This window comes from Cucurbita pepo, chromosome 19 (assembly GCF_057944985.1).
Source record: "Cucurbita pepo subsp. pepo isolate OVF chromosome 19, ASM5794498v1, whole genome shotgun sequence".
Lineage (NCBI taxonomy): Eukaryota > Viridiplantae > Streptophyta > Magnoliopsida > Cucurbitales > Cucurbitaceae > Cucurbita > Cucurbita pepo.
Window position 1 is genome coordinate 2,683,675 of NC_141816.1, and position 18,605 is coordinate 2,702,279.

Consider the following 18,605-nt stretch of genomic DNA (forward strand, 5'->3'; position numbering starts at 1 on the left):
CCAATCCAAATCTAATTTTTTATTTAAAAATTGACATTTCAAAAAACTAGTTGCGAAAATGGTCTATTTGCCATAATTTCTGTTTTTGATAATTCAAAATTTCACTACTGAAAATATTTGTTAACCAAACTGTAAAAAGAACTTTTTTAAGGCTTTAGGTTGTGTGAACTTTTTTTTTTTTTTCTCTAAAATTGGAAAGAATAAGAGAAACATAGAAAGTTACACAAAAGGTTTTAATCCTATACCCAAAAGAGAAGTATATTATTTGACCTTCGTTGTTTGGATTGGTTAAATAATAATAGTGATGATGAGCATTAATGACTGGGCCTTCAATTGATCTATAAATTATAACTGATCGGAGTCTGTGTGCCTGTAGGGAGAGGGGTGATAACCACTAGAGGTTTTCTTTTCAGGATATGCTTTTCATGGTCTCTATTGGTCTGTTCATAGTGCCTGAAATGGTCATGATGAACCAAGTTCCAGCATTATATGAAACGGATAGGCCTCTTTACTGAAGGAAAGTGCCACATCCATCAGGCAACTACTATGATAGGCTTATAAAAAAAACTACATGATTATAGGTGTAGAGTGAAGGAATCCCAAGAAAGAATATGGTTTTTGGCATGTTACTACGGAGAGAGAAAAGCAAAGGAATGTGCATACAAGAGATTAGTTTGTAGGCATACCTTCTTAGGGATTTGTATATATATTCCAACAGGCCTTCGGTATCTGTAAGTTATTGGAGAGTTCATTATTCACTAGCATGCCTTGAGATTCACAAAAAAAAAAGAAAAAAAATAATAAAAAGGTGCTTCTCAACAATTTTAAATCAGAAATACATGAAAATTACAAGTATGAAACGTGGTAAAAGTGGGGAGAAAAAGAAAAGGTTAAAGACCAACTTTTCTTTTTCTTTATTTTTTTTAGAATTACGCTTTCATTATTAAATGTCACTAAGTTTGGAGAACAAGAACTATGCGTTTAAAACATGCATATAAGAAAATAAGAAATCCTACTACTAAAAATGAAAAGAAAAGAATGGTTCCTAATGCTAATAACGAGCCCAATAAAACATTTGGAAATTAGCTCCATGAAAAAGAATAGACATTATTTAGAATACTCACCTTTGATGTCAAGCTTGGCAATAGAAAGTGGCATCTCTGGCAAAATCCCGAAGGGTTCCGTCCTAAAACAAGAACTCAAGGCAAGAGCAATAAAACAAGAGGATAAAAAGTTCAACTCCGAAAAGTAAGAATATCCAGCGAATTACCTCTGAATTTTTAATTGTTCAAAGGTAGAATCCATCGACTACCTGAAGAACATACGGAACCAACATGACATAATACGTCATTTATTTACCATAATTAGGTGCTACTTCATTGTACAAAGCTATTTATTCAAAACTATGAATTCCCACCAAGATTCTTCTTCAAAATTTCAACCACCTTTTCAGATAGATTCTCAGCAAATGTTCCTAAGAGAGGTTCAAACCCTGTCATAATAACATCTTTTGTACTTTCACATTTATTTTTGTTCTTGCATTGCACCAACTTGGCAACTTCATTAATTTTCTCTAGGATTGATGGAAGTAACTTGGCCGCTTCATCATACAACTCCAATCCAGAATCATGTGAACTATCTTCATGACAACCCGGGGTAACTAATCTTGAGAAGAACTGTACTGCTTTCTCAGCTGCAGCATCTAAACCAAGTAATACTTCCCTACAATTAGTTCGTTGCTCCTGCGATTCACTTGCAACAGGAAAACTGTCATCATTTCCTTCTTTACTTAGCTTTACTCTTTTCGAGTCTCTTTCACCTTGATAGCTTTCATTTTGTGAAAAGTGTGTCGACATAGTGCTTGGCAAGGTCTCTGCTGTTCTTGCAATATCCTGCATGATTGACAACTCATAACATGAATATTAGTCCATTGAAGTCATTTTGAACTAAAAGCATGAAGTTCTGAGAAATGAGAATCTTGATCTGCTCTGGCTCCTTTCACTCTCTCAGAGCCCACTTTCCATTATTATTGGTTAGAGAAGACCTACCCGTTCTTCCTCTGCCGAAACCTGACTTGACGGGTTCTCTGATGGAGAATTATTAGGAGCTACGTCGTCGTTTTGCAAAGTTTTACAATCAGATTCATGAGGCAGCATTCGAAGGAGTCTTTTGGTGCTTCCAAGATAGTCCGGCACAACATATTTGGAAAAGTATCTTTTCCTTGCCGATGATTCGTTCTTCTGTATAATAGGCACCCATCAATTAAATGGATTCTTTTATATTAAAAGTAACCAAAATTCAATTATATTATGGAACTGGTGAGTGTGTGCAATCCAGGTTGCGAGAAATTCCTTTTCCCAACTTCTCTGTGATTAGATTTTATCACCTATCTTTATACTGTAACCTTCAATTTTACAAAAACTAGTTGAAGGTATGAGATCATTTCTTTACATATTTAACATTTATCTGAAAATATCTTCAGCTAACAATAAGTCCTAAATGTAGCATATAACTCAGGCTGATTGATACTTTTGTTTGTCTAAGAGAAGTTCAACTGAAACTCAGGAACAGAAGTCCCAATATATTTGACAATACCATTTCCCTATTTTGGTTGAATTCCCAAACAAAGACTAAATTAACGTTACGGACTCAAATTTCCACTAACCTTGTATGACATTGACAAACTGCCAAAATGTAGCTTGAATAGATCACCTTCAGAGTTAGTGCTGCAAGGACTATTATCTCCAGTTGCTTGCTTCTCACTTTTCACATTGCCGGAAGGTTGCACTTCCGTTTCCCCATTATGAACCTCATCCATTCTCGTATGAAATTCACGTTTGCTCATGGGTCCAGAATTATAAAAAATTGCAACCTTACTAGAAGTCAACTCTCCCCCAGCATCTAAATCATTGCTAGCTTGACCAGAAGAGCATCCATTACAAGCTGGTAGCTTCGCCGCGTCTTGTACTGTAAAGCACATTCCTCGTCAGAAAAACTAAAAGATGAACAAACTTCACTGCAGTGACTCATCATAATAGTTAACTGCATACAAGTGCAATTATGTAAAAGCAGTCTTTCTACTGCCAGCTGTGCTGTTAAAGACCCCATCACATCAAAGACCACAAGAGTTAGCTTGCTATCCAAACCAAACAAAATACCAATATAAGAGAAAAAGTACCTAAACTTGACAGTTGTGTGACGGTTCTTACCAGGCAAAACACTTATAGCTCAGAAGCATATCGGTGCCACCAAATCATATCGGTGCTGACAATTCTCACAAATAGCTCAGAAGCATTTTAAGTTTAACAGAAATGACCAACACCAACTTTCATTCAGGAAATTTTCTATTAACTGGAAGTTTTTCTTTCTAGAAAACAACATTGATAACTCTCCAAATGATAGCTGGTCTTTTATGCCTAAAATTCCCCTAAATTGAGTAGAATGCTAGGGATTTTATGATTAAATCTCCCTAAATCTTTGGTTCTAATTAAATATATTATTTGGCGAGTTTTGATTGTTCCATTTGAGTAATTGAAAGCAAAGAAAGCATTGAATTATGCGAATTTGATGTTGATATACTTTGTCACCAGACTTGTGATTGAGAAAAATGTTAAAGTTTTGTTGGAGCTGGATTTTCAATTTCTAGAATTTGCCTGAGCAACAGCCCAATTTCTTGATTAATTGAGCTGGCGCTTATGTCAGTATCAGTCAAAACAACAGCCCAAGCTCACTGCTAACAAGCCCTCTGCTAGCAGGTATTGACTTCCTTAGGTATTCTTTTTCGGATTTTCCCCTCAAGATTTTTAAAACGCGTTTACTAGGGAGAGGTTTCCATACCCTTATAAAGAATGTTTCGTTCTCCTCCCTAAGTAATGTGGGATCTCACAATCCACCCCTTTGGGGCCCAACGTCCTCGTTGGCACTCGTTCCCTTCTCCAATTGATATGAGACCCTCCAATCCACCCCCCTTTAGGGCCCAACGCCCTTGTCGGCACACCGCCTCGTGTCCACCTCCCTTCGAGGCTCAGCCTCCTACTGGCACATCGCACAATGTCTGGCTCTGATATCATTTGTAACAGCCCAAGACCACTGCTAGCAGATATTTTCAGGCTTCCTCTCAAAGTTTTTAAAACGACACATTAGGGAGAAGTTTCCACACCCTTATAAAGAATATTTTGTTCTCCTCCCAACCGATGTGGGATCTCACACCTACCTAGTCTAATTAGCTCTAAAATTCATTTGGAGGATTATAAGGATGAAGTAGCCGTATAGTGATTAGAGAAGAAGATCGGGAAACAGATTTTGAGAGAGAGGAGAGAAATAACATAAAGTCATTCCAAATGATAAGAAAAACAGCTGGGAGAAGAAGGGGGCAATATTGTAACTTTCCATTTTTATCTTCAAGTATTTTGTTTTCTTTTATGGAATTTCTTTGTAGTTTCTCTTTATTTTCAGCTTGTAACAGGCAAGAATTAGGAAATTTTGTATTAATCTAAATAAGGGTTTGAGGCTCCTTGGCTCTTTTCATTTTGGTTTCGAGTGTTTTTATTGTTTTAAGTTTGGGTTTGCCAAATCAACACACCCCAAGGCTCACTTAGCTCCTTATTTATCAAAACTACGATAGCTCCTTGTTTGAGTTAGCAACTAGCTAAGTAGAGACGTTACAGAATAACAACCCACCTAAGGCTCACTTAAAGAAGCTTAATTTGGCATGGGTTAGTAGAAATTAAACCATTAAATCTGGAAATTTTGGGAGGATTCCATGTTTAGTGTTGTATAGGCTGAGAGAGCAAATTCTCGTTTCAACCTTTCAGGTTTAGAAAAATTCAGATAATTCCTAATCCGAACTGTTTTACATACCTCATGTTTACATTGTTTGTCTGAGCATTTTTTCTTTTTTTATTATCTTGCTACTGGATTTATTTTTTTTAAACCAGGTTTAGATTAGTTAACAATCTAAATTTACTCGATTACTCTCTTAGATCACTAGAAATTAAGTTTAAGTTTAGTAAAATTTCTAATACGAGTCCCGAGGGAGATGATATAGAAATACTATCACTTAGCTGCCGTTAAGATTGCATAATCCACACTTGATCTAGATGAAAATATAAAGAATAAAAAAGAGAAGACGCAACGAGAAATATACATGGTAACACAGAGATAGAAAACTCCACGGTGGCTTGGGCTTATGGCTTGTGCTTATATATTGATGACTTCAGTAGTTACAAATAAGACACTTCATTTTGAAAATTATATAAAAAAAAATAAAATTATATAAAAAAAAATAAGATTCAACCGATGAGATTCCATCTAACAGAATTGATAAAATCCTAAAGTTACTTTAACTATTAAGTTTTCTGATAAAATCTTCAAGTTACTTTAACTATTAAGTTTTGTGATAAAATCCTCAAGTTACTTTAACTATTAAGTTTTCTGAGCTCTTCACCGCACGACATTTGTAGAAACTACAAAAGACCAAAAAGGCTTTTCACAACTTCAATTTCCCAACATCAACACATTTTGTCAACATGTCTCATGGCTGCACCCTTTTATCACCTTCTTCCATTGTCCTGTGAATGAAATGGTATCATTTTCTAATGTGTTTTGTTTTTTAATGATAGACCGGGTTATTCATCAACTGTATGACACTTGTCTTATCTCAGCCCTCACTTGATTGGTTGAGCGTTGCTCTTGTGTCGCCACCTTGTCTGTCTGTATGTAAGAGTCATAACCTCCTATCTTCATAGTATGGTTGTAACACTCTCAAGGGTACAATTGCCTCATGGATTGTGACATTCTCTCCACTTAATCTCAGCATTGTCCCGATGAGGATTTGAACGTCGAACTTACTACTAATTGACTTGCTGAAAAATTGGTGCACCCATCAGGGTAGGGCTTACAAGCCCAATCACAACATTTCCTCACCGTGACCAAATCTCTTATTGAAGCAAACTTCAAAAGCTTTTTAACACACCCCTTTCACTGGTTGGCACTACAATTTGGTCAACTCTTTACTTAGCCACCTTCATGTGGCAACTGCTGCACGGACACTCCTCTTGGTCTTGTTGCAGCTTCATTCTTCTATGACTTTTACATCTAACATAATGCTCCTTCTCCTTTCCCGACTTTAGCCCATGAGGTGATAACTCAAGGAATACACGTGTGCTCACTTCTTGAAGCACTTATACTGCTCACTCCTCTCAAAGCACTTCCACAGGCGTTGCGCCTTTCTCGTGCTTCATTGATGGGTAAGACTCCCCCAACTCAAAGGAGTTTAGCTTCAACCCCCAAAGCTATTCTAATTCTATTCTAATTCTGACTCACAACTTCCTTACCCACTCTGTCATGACGCACTTGAGAAGTCTTCCATTGACCTTCGAGTTCATTTTTCTGGTTGTCTTGTTCGATAATTTTTCATACATATTCAACATTGTTTTCAATAGATCCGACGGTGTTTTCTCTTTGACGATTTTGAACGCCACGTTTCTGGACAGTGTAACTGGATCAACCCTGAGTTTATGTCCAACGTTAACTAGATCAACCCTAGAATTTACCGATCCTTGAGCTTCCACTATATTTCTAGATAGTGTTAACTGGATCAACCCTAGAGCCTACTGATCCTTGAGTTTCTACTATGTTTTTGGATAGCATCAACTATCGATCTTGGAGCTTCAACTAGATCAACCCTAGAGTCTAACTACATTTCTAGATAGCTTCAACTAGATCAATCCTGGACCCTAGCAGTCCTAGAGCTTCCACTACGTTTTTGGACAGCATCAACTGGATCAACCCCAGAGCCTACCGATCCTTGAGCTTTCAATACATTTCTGGACAATGTCAACTAGATCAACCATGGAGCCTACCAATCCTTGAGCTTCCACTACATTTCTAGACACTGGATCAACCCCGAAGCCTATTTGGACACGTCAACTAGATCAGCCTACTGATCCTTGAGCTTTTATTGCATTTATGGACAGCGTCGACTGGATCAACCCTAGAGTCTACCAATCCTTAAACTTCCATTTCATTCCTGGACAACGTTAACTGGATCAACCCTGGAGTCTACTAATCCTTGAGCTTTACAAAATCACAGGAGCGTAAAATCGAATCAAATTGTTTTCAATAAGCTGTTGAAACGTCGGAATTCCAAGCGATCCGATGATCAACTACGGCCGATTTTTCCACTAGAGCAAATTCCTAAATGAATGTTTCACACCCCTAGCAACATTGCTTGCATCAACAAGATCGCAAATTCAGCTTCGATCTTCGCAATTCCTCGAATCTTCTCAAGAACGCTGCCTGGATAACTTTGGAAGAAAGAGATTTCCGGATGCCAATGCCACCGACCATGTCAGTGAAAACAGGATTTGGAGTAGTGATGATGGAGAACCATTCCATTCCTTCAGAATCTCCGATCTTCCACACCACGATGAACCTTGACAATATGAACTCCTAGCCTTCACTCTCGTTTCCAAAACCTTTTCCCATCCAACCTACCGCTTCTGCTCTCCCGCTGTCTCTCATGATGTACGTCACTTACATGACAGAATCACACGAGAATCCAGGCGAGCACATGGCACTCTTGTCCAATTGTACCATATCTGCGCAAGGTTGACCTCGCCCACCAACATTAGGTTTTTGGTGTTCAGAACCACAACTCGTCCGCCATTCTTCACGTCCACGTCCACGTCCAGTGGAGCCTCCTTGCAGTTCAGCACCATTCCATTTCGATGCTTCTTCTTCGGCTTTAGCATCTTCACTTAGGACAAGGGTTCAGGAAGGTCTTTCTATCAGCATCTTCCAAAAACCGTCATTGAATCTATCAATCTTCTCGATCCCGATCTTTGAACTTTCCATCTTCAAAGATCGTTGTGAATCTCTCCTAACTCTAATACCATTTGTTAAAATCGCACGATTCACATACTCAATCTAGATGAAGAACATAAAGAACAAAAGATAGAAGACACAAGGAAAAGTATACGTGGTAATACCAAGATGGGGAACTTCATGGCAGCTAGGGATTTATATATGGATGATTTCAGTAGTTACAGATCAGATATTCCATCTTAGAAACTAAATAGGAGAATAGATAATATTCCTTAAATTACTTAACAATTAATCTTTTTTTAACTCAAGTAAACTTAATCCTACTTAATCCATAACAAAACATCATGCTCCACATGCTTAATTGTATACTTCCACAATCTTGTGCGGAAGTTATTGATTATTTAAGCTACACATTAAAGGCAACAAAAACATCTACATTAAAAGAAAATATCTTATTTTCCAAAAAAGTAGACCGAGGACGTTTACATATAAACCATCCCGCACCATCCAATATTAGCGTATTTTTCTATTTTCAAGAAACACAATTGCCTTTACTAGTAATATCATATGTGAATCTCTTGCATGGAAAATCTGACCCGTGTAGAAAAACAACCACCTTAAGTAATTAAAAGTAACAAGTATGACATGCAAAACAAGGTTATAAAGCAGTTTTCCTAATTGTAGAAGCTGCAAGTATCATTTAAGTCTATTCACGAGTTAATGAATTCTCAAAATAGCCTTACACTAATCAAGATTAAACAAAAAAGGGATATGACCTTACATGTGTTAGTTGAAGACACTGATTTTCTGTCCAGTACATTCTGCATTTCTGGGGAACTCGGTAGATCTAGACATACATTATAAATGGAGAGCCAGCGGTTTTCCATAGCAGGGTGGCCACTGGAAGCATACATGCCACAGTCAGCATGGACAATGGCAAACAGATTTATTTAAAAGAGAAGTTTTCGAAGAGAGTACTGAACCAATTACCTAAAAGTTTCTTGAGGCACAAGCGAACCACTAGTATTGCAATTGTCAGAAGAGTTCGCGGATAAGCTGCTGGTGCTTGAGTTAACAGATCCAAGGACGTGTTCAGAACAATTTTGAAACTCTGAAGGTAGAGATGGATTTTCTTGGTCATCAACAACCAAAGAGCAGCAAGTTTTCTGTTCAATTCACAGAAACATAAGAATTGGACTGAGGATGAAAATAAGTCAGATTATGTATTTATGCGGGGAGCAAAGAAACCACACACCCTTGCTAAACTCAAACTAATGTTACAATGGACATGCAACCATGCAGAAATCAAATTTGATCATAGATGGGTGAGACGATGATCCTGAATCATTAAAGAATAATTCCTGTTTGCTATACCTATGAGTTGTATATGACTTCATAACAGAAACTCATTCATGAAAATAGAACTCCGGTAATATGATATTACTACTTCTGAAAGGTTGTACCCATAATTAAGTACTAAAGTATATTATGAATAACGGTTGGATAGTATGTACATGTCCAATGTATGAAGTATATATGTGAATCAAGAAGCATTCATAATATTAGATATTACATCAGTGTTCATTCAATACATAAATATATTCCACATCTATAAGAAATATAAATAGATAATATTGTACACAATGACGTTCGCATCCTGGTGCTGAAGCAAATGTGCCAGTGATGGAAGTGACTCCGGACAGAATAACAGCCCGGTGCCTTAAATTATTCCATACCCCCACCCATTAGTTTAACTCCTAAAATATACTCACATGAGACCACAACTGTGAAAAAGTTCGACCACAAAAATCTATCATTGACAAGGGTGAACCAAAAAGACAGGCATTCCTCAGTGATCGTATTGAAGATCTCGTGGATCTAGGATCTAAAATTCTAGCCCATAGATGATTTCTCTGGGAAAATTTTGCAACCTTAAGAGCCAACAGGACCCACAAAGTCTGAATATGCCTTCAACACCTCCAATAACTCTCATATGACTCCCTAAACCTAATGAAACCATAAACTCCCAACAAGCCGGCACTCAAAATTATCTGCTAGCAAAAATTAATAGAAAGAGAGTGGGATCAATGCACAACTTTTATATCTGGCAAGGAACAACAATTCCACAAAATAACTTCTTCCTACATTAACTCTAATAGGATTTGTTTCCTTGCAAAAATTTGAAAATAAATTAAAATCAAAACACATACCAATAGATGAAAACTTGCATTCCTCTCTCTCTCTCTCTAAAATGTGTGTATTTTATACTTGCTACCTTCTGCATGTTCATTTGAATATTTGTGTTTGTGCTTGCTAGATTTTGCTTTACAATAATAGGCATATAAAATTTTCCCAAAAACAGAAAAATCTGGAAAACCATAGGGAAAACTTTTTTATAAAAAAAATTCACACACATACAATCCAGCATGATAGTTACCAACTGTCCTAAGATAACAAGTGGAATATAAACCAACAAATACCAATTAAAAATGGCAGAATGTTACTTTACAGGTATTGATGTAAACCATCAAATGCCAATAAATTCTTAGGAACTCGAGCAACAGAATATATTCAGGAAAACATGGCTCTCTCTCACCTGAATACGTTGAACACCAATATATTCCATAAAATTCCTGATTTTCTTATTTAAAATATTATGGCTCCTACTTTATTATGTCATCTGACATCTAACAAAGACTCTAAAACTCCACATACCTGCAAAGGCGTGGACACAAGATTTACTTGGGCACTTTCAGAGTTTGTTACTTTATCTTGTGCCCATCTAGGAAGTCTTGAAATGCTAAATCTAAATGTTGCCCCCGGAGCAGCTCCTCCCTGATGAAGCCCCTGAAAACCATCTTGCTTGGAATCTTCCGGCCGATAACTATTACCAGAACTGGTTGTATGTAGCTTTTCTTCATACCCATCCTTCTCATACAACATGATTTGACTAAAAGGCATAGGCTGAGTCATGCTTCCGGGAAACAATGGACCAGAGCCTTCATTCATTTTCTGGCGCATCCTTGAAGATAAAAGTGCAGGAAGTCTCCATACAAAAATGCAACCATCCCCTCCTATCTGTGTGAATAACCGGAGTTAGGAAAGTATAATCAACATTACAGCACTAAAAATTATTTAAATGAATATATTGCAAGTTCGATTACTATGTATAAGAGAGGTTTAACTTGCATATAAAGGAAAAAGATCATACTATAAACTGCTCAAATATGATAGAAGTTCCAATTTCACGATGCATATGATTTTTCTAAATTGAACATCTTTCCAAGGATAAATTTGAGACATCCAAGAAGAACATGGAGGAAGCAACTGGAGTTCTGTCTACGTTGCTCCTTATCTGCAGCCAAACCTTTTTCAGACCCAAGACTAGGATATAGGAAGTAACCTTGAAATAAATGTTAGGCATCCAGTTAAATGAATTTAGTATAATTAGTATAACATAGAAATTGAATTTTCAAAAAAATTCTGCTGTCAATGCTGAGGCCCCATTGTCGTCATATGGTTCTCAGTATGAAGGCCAAATATGTCATTGTCAATAAATATTAATAGAAGTTTAAGTTTCTTTATTTACAGAGATGTCAAAATCAACTGTCCGGGTTCCTCATCACAACTAGTCAACAGAAACTTGAGGAGAATATGTACATGCATGCTAGTTGAAAGTAGGATTTTAGAAATGAAAATTCTTTCAACCATGAAACATGTAAACAAGATAGCTCAATGAATACATTATTCTATACAATACTTGGTATTGTATCTGTTTAGCATTGAACATTAAAAAGATTTTATTATGGCTGTAGAATTTTGAATTATGTTCGTCTTTAATCCCAGCTATTAACGCCAATTGAAAGAAAATTGATGAGGCAATGCATTAAATAAAATTTAGACGAAGTGACACGAATGATAATTTGTTGGATGGATTGTATATTATGATGAGGGAGGAGCAAATACTAACAATAACACTTCAGTCCTAATTTTAACCCCTGCCCTAACTGCCTCATTGTCTTTTCTCATTCATTTGTAATCCATTCAACGAGTGGTCAGATATCATCTCATCAAAATTTTATCTAATGGAGAGTCATATCAATATTGTGCCAACCGCAGTTAATGACAAGGACTAAAGATACATAGTTTAAAGCATAGGGATGAAACTGAAACATCTTGACCTTTAAGCACTAGATAGAAACAAGGAATGAAATTTGAAATTCATCCAAAGCTTTTTAGCATGATTCCATAATTTAATGTATGAACCTTAACTTAAAGGACTTCAGGATGAAAGTGTTGACAACAAAATGACAAATATTAAATTCTGTTCCATTCTTTTTGCAAGATTAGAAGATGGACTTCTTTCCTCTTGGATTTTTTTTTTTTTTTTTTTTTTTTTTTTTTTTTTTTTTTTTTTTTTTTTTTTGTATTTTTATCATTTGCCAATTAATCCTTAATCATGTTCTCATCCAGTTAGCATGGGGGTTCTTCTAGTATCTCAATTTTACATTTTTGATTCTTTCCCGTATTATTTAAAGGTTTAGTAGAGCAAAAGGACATGTTAGTATTTTAGTTCTCGTGAGAGAATGAATCCTTATTCTTCATGCTCCACTCACCACCTTAATCCCTCCCATTCTTTCAAAAGAAAAAATGCTTCACCTCTTCTGCCACCCTTACCCATCCAACAGCTCTATTTCCCCTCCTCAACTTCCATTCGCATAGAAATAAAGAAATTTACGACATATTATGACCTTAGCAACATTTCTACGATGTTTTGTATTCCATGTGAATCTGAAATTTCAGCAGTATCTATATGGAATGGGGAAAAAGCCTTTTCCACTCCCACTCAAACATAAGTATCAGCTAACTCCAAAGATGATATCCTTTGGAAATTTTGGTAATAATACCTACTCATCCCTGCCTATGGTTAAAATCACAACTAAAATAAGAGAACTTCAAAGGTTTTAACAGAAAAGGTAGTCAGAGTCAAATGTTAAATCAAAAGCACGTATAATATAGGCTTTCTAGAATCAGTGGTATTAAAGCCAAAAAGAAAATAGAAACTTACAGAAATAATGCGTTTACCGTCCGGTGTGAAAATAACACCAGTAATAACTTCACCGTGCCCCATTCCCTGTACAACCATATCCCCAGTAACGAAATCATGCACACATATAGACTTATTCGAATAGGAGCAAACAAGGTAGCTGCAACTTGGATCCATTGCGACCTGTACACGATTTAAAGTTCAGCAGAACACCAAGACAAATATATGATGAACATCAATTAACTCACTTTTATTGGTTCCCCGAAATCTTTCTCTTGCCTGAAAGATCTTATCAGCTTCCCAGAAGCAATATCAAATGTATTGATCTTCTTATCCTACACATTGGATAACTAACAGAGTTATTCCAGTCTCTAGAAATGGTATTGATGACTATGTGAAATTCTTGCTGCACATTAATTATTCTAATCAACGGATAATGTGAACATCAAGCTCCAATCAGCCATTATATGAAGCGATTGAACTGAATCATTTTCAACTACCAATGCAATGTAATATGCATACCTGCCCAACTGTAACAACAACATCTGTCTTAGGATCTATAGCCATATCGTAGACAGTACCCTGAGATGCCATTTGGTGATGACTGCGGGAAATCTTATGACCACTATCTATTGTGGTGAAATCACGGAAAATCAAAGACCTGCGTGTAAGAGTCAGTTAAGGATGGCTGATGAATGCAGTTTAGTTTTGAACTCGTTGATCTTCCATCATGGAGAAGATATAAGAAAAGTTTTCTTAAAGAATAAACCATTAAACACTAAACATTCCAGAGAATGGTATATGGCCACAGCCTACAGGATATAGCATAAAGACTCTTTGCAAGAACTTTTGTTAGTTGTTTCACTTCGTGAACCCTCCAAGAACCCATTTAAAACAGTCTCGTTCATTGGCTCAAGTCAAGTTGAATGAAGACACAATCTAGGATTGAAATTCTCCAAGAACTGATGCAAAATATCTGTATTCAGTATCAAAGGCTATAAATACTAAGGCTTAATATTTAACTTATAGAGGCAGTCATCCAACCAAAAATTCATCAACTAAGCAGTGATAGGATTGTTATTAGGGGGTAGCCCTTAGTTAGGGAATCGGTTAGATTAGTGATTGTAAAATTAGCGTAGGGCTCTAAACTTTCATCCCCATTCTTCGAAATCTTTTCTTCATTTTGATATCAATTTGGCAAGATCAATCATCCAATAATAAGTCATGCACCTACAAAGTAAAGCTTTTACGTTTATACCTGTCAGCACTGCAGCTTATAATTTTGTGTCCATTGCAACTGATCTTTACCGAAGTTACAGCTGCTGAATGATCAACAATACTATCGGAGAGATCAAAATTCCTGACATGAAAAAAAAAAAGTAGCATCAAGAGCCCAGATCAAAAAGTAGGAATATCAATAAAAGAAATTGTACCTTTCAACATTATAAAGATGGATAATCCGATCCCGACTCGATGAAGCCAGGTAGTAATGACTTTGCATAACTTCTTTAGATACATCATCATTTCTACTCAACGAGCTAAAGCTTAATGATAGGACCTCTGCATCATGAGCACCCTACAAGAATGAAAAATAATTCTTATTTAATTAATCAAGAACACGATCGCCTGCCATCTAATTAGTACATCATGGGGTTCTTTCATGAAAGAAATCAATTAATCACAGCTCCAATGGCTCGCCTGAAGACATGTATAATCAGAAGTAAGCAGGTTAAATATGTGAATGTTCCCATCACAATCACCAGCGGCAAGGTATTTTCCATCTGAACTTGCTGCCAGAGAACGAAAGTCTCGAGAGTTCAAACCAGCCTCCACAGTTTCACGATCAAATATCCCAGCACTTTCTGTTACCGATAACCCAATAAGAGAATTAATTTCTGACAAGCGAGCATTGTGTAAGCATTTGGAAATTCACAAAATAAAAACATCGAGTATACAATCGTGGTTTAATAAATTTTGAATTTTCTTTTATATATTTGTTAAGTGCATTGGAGGGTTAAAAATTGAATCTACCTAAGCGTGTAGTGGTCTCTTGTCGTACTTGATTGTCCATTGCATCTTCTGAATCAGGTTCCAAAGCTAGATCCCACAACCTAATAGTACCATCTGCTGAGCATGTTGCAAAAGACATTCCTCCTGAACAACCTCTAGCAGCACAAGCAAGAGATGGATCGTGCATGTTCTCACAACAAAGAACCTTGATATCCCATATGCAAGCAGAATGTGAAACTAGCACACAAGACCTGGTCACCTGAGGAAATGTAAAAAAAAAAATATGAAGGAAGAAATAAGCTCCAACTGTACTCTGAAACCATACAATACAATTGACGACCATAGTTTCAAGTCATAACGTAATAATTAACAAGCACCTGCTTCACGTCGTGGATATCCCATATGTTAAGATTGTGATCTCCATAAATAACCACTGCAAAGCAGAATCGTCAATATTCAAACAAAAGTGGCATTCCATTATTTAGAAGTCATTGCTTAAATGCTTACCAAGCTTTTCTGAGGTTGAAAAAAAACATGCAACCGCATCAGGAAGAACAGGTAAGCTTCGAAGATCATTTCCATCATCTTTCATGAGATGAACCATATTGCTTTCCCCGTCGAATTGCTTGGATCTTGAATAGGTGAAACTTCCTCCATATTGGAGACTCTCAGCATCATAAAGTCGTACTATTCCATTGCTGCAGGCACAAGCAACTAACTTGCTAGATGCAGATACAGCGAAACATTTATCGACCTGATGAATATCACACTTCAAAAGAATTAGAAAGCCATTCAGATGTGAGTTCAAACATGCATCCACAAGACATTTTTTCCTTCAGACGTTAACCTCAAGCTTGTATTTATCACATACATTTAGTTCAGAGATGCAAGCGCAATTTTTGTGCAGGCGTCTACGTAATACACTAATTTATTGCCATGGTATATAGCCATAAAATTCCCATTGTCACTAAATAATCATCACAAGTTTTTTTGACTAATCAGTGAGAAACAATTGACTCCCCAATGTTTGACAAAGGAAATTAACAAAGGTAGGTTCTAATAAAAACGGTGAGCTACTACTTTATGGGACCAAAACCATGCATGTCATTGGGGGATCCTTAATCCTCCTCTAGCAACTGAGAACATTACCCCCCGAACGTAAGTTCACTCCTTTAATTTTGAAAGAAAACTGTAACCCCTCAAAAGTAATCTCACCCTTTCAATTTTGAAGATAAATAGCTAGCTGAAATCTTTAAGATAAGATGCAGAAGTCCCATGTACCTTTAAACTTACGGACTTCGTAACTGAAAATCCTGAGTTCACGAGGCAAAGGACACCTATAGATGAAATAATAGAACTAGAATGAAACCATGATCAGAAACTTAAGTCTACGGATGTATATGTGATGGGGAGCAAAACCAACCTGATTCAGTCAATGCATACATGGGAAAGACTTCACCGGAGCTACCGTCGGTCGACAAGCCAGAGGTGATAGAAACAAATGAGCTTCCTTGATGGGCACCAAGATTAACAGGTTTTCCATGCAAAGACAATGAACTTGTTCCTAAATTAAACTGGGTCTTAGGGGATGTAATTGTCCAGAACTTCAAGTGCTTCTTCCCAGCGGTTAAAATGGATTTTGAATCTGACGAGAAGGAAACAGATGAGATGGCCGTACAAGATGAACTTGCTTTGAGCTTTGTTAGCAACATTGAGGTCCGCCAGTCCCAAATATATATATATCCCCCAACAGACACAAGATATTTCCCTGGAATAAATAAAGAATAATGAATTACTTAAGATGGAAAAAGGGAAAATAAACGAGGCGAAGCCAAAAACAAATAATTTGTAGTTACCATCAGGTGAAAAGGCAAGACAAGCAACACCATACAGATGACCTTTCAGTTCTGATAGAAAGGCCATGCCAGCTACGTCCCACACAAATACTGCAGGTTGAGGCCCTGACTGCAAAACCAAATAGATCACGGGGTGAAAACAATATAATAGCGAGTCTCTGACCTTTCACCATAGCAACAGCAGAATAGAGAACCCATGATCTTAGGCTTTTGATCATTTTTATGAATATATATGGATTATCTTGAATCCGTATCTTCGTAGATAAATCTCTTAATCTAAACTTCCTCGTCGTCATTTGATGCTGACGCTAACTGCTTAAGCACTAAATATATAAAGTGAATCGGTGACAAAAACACCAAATGCCGAGGGTGCACATCAACTATATCGAGCAAAATCATAAACAGCTATCGTGTATAGATACATTGAAATTCTAAAAACAGGAAAAACGACTAGGGTAAGCAGAACTAATCAGTCGAATAAATTAATACACCATGCAATTTGTCTGTGCAAACCTAAATATACTATATCTCACATCAACATTGTCTCAACAATCATGTCGAGTTCAGCTCGTAAAACTACAAAAACAAACGGTCAAAAAGGGGAAAGAAAAAAAAATTCACCTCTCCAGCAGCCACAAAGCGGCCATCCAGAGACATTGCAACACAGCTCAGAGGTTTGCACAACCGATGAGGCACCACGAGGTGCGATTGCGTACCAGAGTGAACATTATGAACCACCACAACGCATCCGGCCAAATAGACGCAGTTTGCAGAATTGACATTGGAAGCCAATCCATTGTTGTTCTTTGTTGTGGTACCGATAATTTCCTCCAATACAAGCTGCCAGAAACATCAAAAGGAAACAAAGATGAATGGTGATAGTGAAGGATTGAAACTAATGGCGTTTTACATAGAACAGATTGTTACCTTCGAAGATGAATCAGCTTTCTTGAGCTTGCGATTTGGTTTCATATCAAAAAAAAGAGAAGAAGAGTTGCTTAGCTGCGAACGATCTGCTTCGAAAATGGGATGGAGATTCTTGCAGAGAGTAACGTTTATGAAGAATGAAATTTGGGCAAAGATTCCGGACTGCTTATGGATGGATGGACGAACGGCGGGAAATTTTGACAAATTAAAAAATAATATTATAAAAATAATACACGATAATTTGGAATATACGTGGACTAGTGGGTCCCATTTCACAATAGAGTTTTTTCCTTTTATGGAAAAAACAACTTTTTATGGGATATTTAAATGTTTGAATCTCCAACGTATTCTGAGAATTTAAATTTCTTCATTTATTTTCATTTTTTAAAATTCAACCTCATTTCTTTTATTAGTTTTTTTTTATATTCGTAAGTTTTTTTAAGAAAGATTTATTTCGTATTATTTTTTATCCAACTATTTAATTTTTCGAATTTATTTCAATCTCTAATTCTTTTTTTTTTTTTTTTGTGGTTTTTTTAAATATGTTTTTTTTTTATTTTTCGATATTTTTTTTTCAATTAGTATTGTTTTGGGTTTTTTGTTTTCTTTTTTAATGATAAAAAATTATTTTTATCTACCAATCATTTTCAAATGATTTATAAATGGGTTGGATATTTCCATCACCTATGCATCTTTTTTTTTTTTTTAAATATATGTGATACTAAATATTTACAATTAAAAGTTTATATAATTTAATCAAATTTATTTATTTGAGGAATAATTATTTACACTTATTACAAAATAAATTCAAAACCCTAAATTTTAAGAAAATTAAATCTAAACTTAATTAATTAAATTTATTTTAATAATTTAACTTCGGAATAATAAAAATAAAACAGTGTTATTTTTTTTAAAACACCCAGTTTTAAAATTTTAAA

At 36.2% G+C, this 18,605-nt stretch overlaps 1 protein-coding gene across 1 annotated transcript; it reads right to left on the minus strand.

Annotated features, from left to right (window-relative positions):
* Positions 1–1,335: 1,335 nt before the first annotated feature.
* On the minus strand, positions 1,336–17,812 carry LOC111780936 (Transducin/WD40 repeat-like superfamily protein). Its single transcript, XM_023661303.2, has 20 exons — positions 17,668–17,812; positions 17,362–17,580; positions 16,741–16,849; positions 16,308–16,652; positions 16,166–16,221; positions 15,392–15,638; positions 15,262–15,317; positions 14,906–15,143; positions 14,573–14,736; positions 14,308–14,450; positions 14,133–14,234; positions 13,397–13,535; positions 13,123–13,209; positions 12,896–13,057; positions 10,543–10,905; positions 8,818–8,993; positions 8,609–8,727; positions 2,666–2,967; positions 2,049–2,240; positions 1,336–1,892 (listed from the first exon to the last, which is right to left on the minus strand). Exons 1-20 carry the CDS (start codon positions 17,710–17,712, stop codon positions 1,404–1,406), a joined length of 3,753 nt encoding a protein of 1,250 aa, XP_023517071.2. The 5' UTR covers positions 17,713–17,812; the 3' UTR covers positions 1,336–1,403.
* Positions 17,813–18,605: the final 793 nt, after the last annotated feature.

Excerpts from the sequence above, each read along its gene's own strand:
- LOC111780936 (XM_023661303.2), bottom strand. The coding sequence starts at position 17,712 with ATGAAACCAAATCGCAAGCTCAAGAAAGCTGATTCATCTTCGAAG. Across the intron at positions 16,222-16,307 it reads GTATGCATTGACTGAATCAG|GTGTCCTTTGCCTCGTGAAC; the intron begins GTTGGTTTTGCT and ends TTTCATCTATAG. Across the intron at positions 14,737-14,905 it reads AGAGACCACTACACGCTTAG|AAAGTGCTGGGATATTTGAT; the intron begins GTAGATTCAATT and ends TATCGGTAACAG.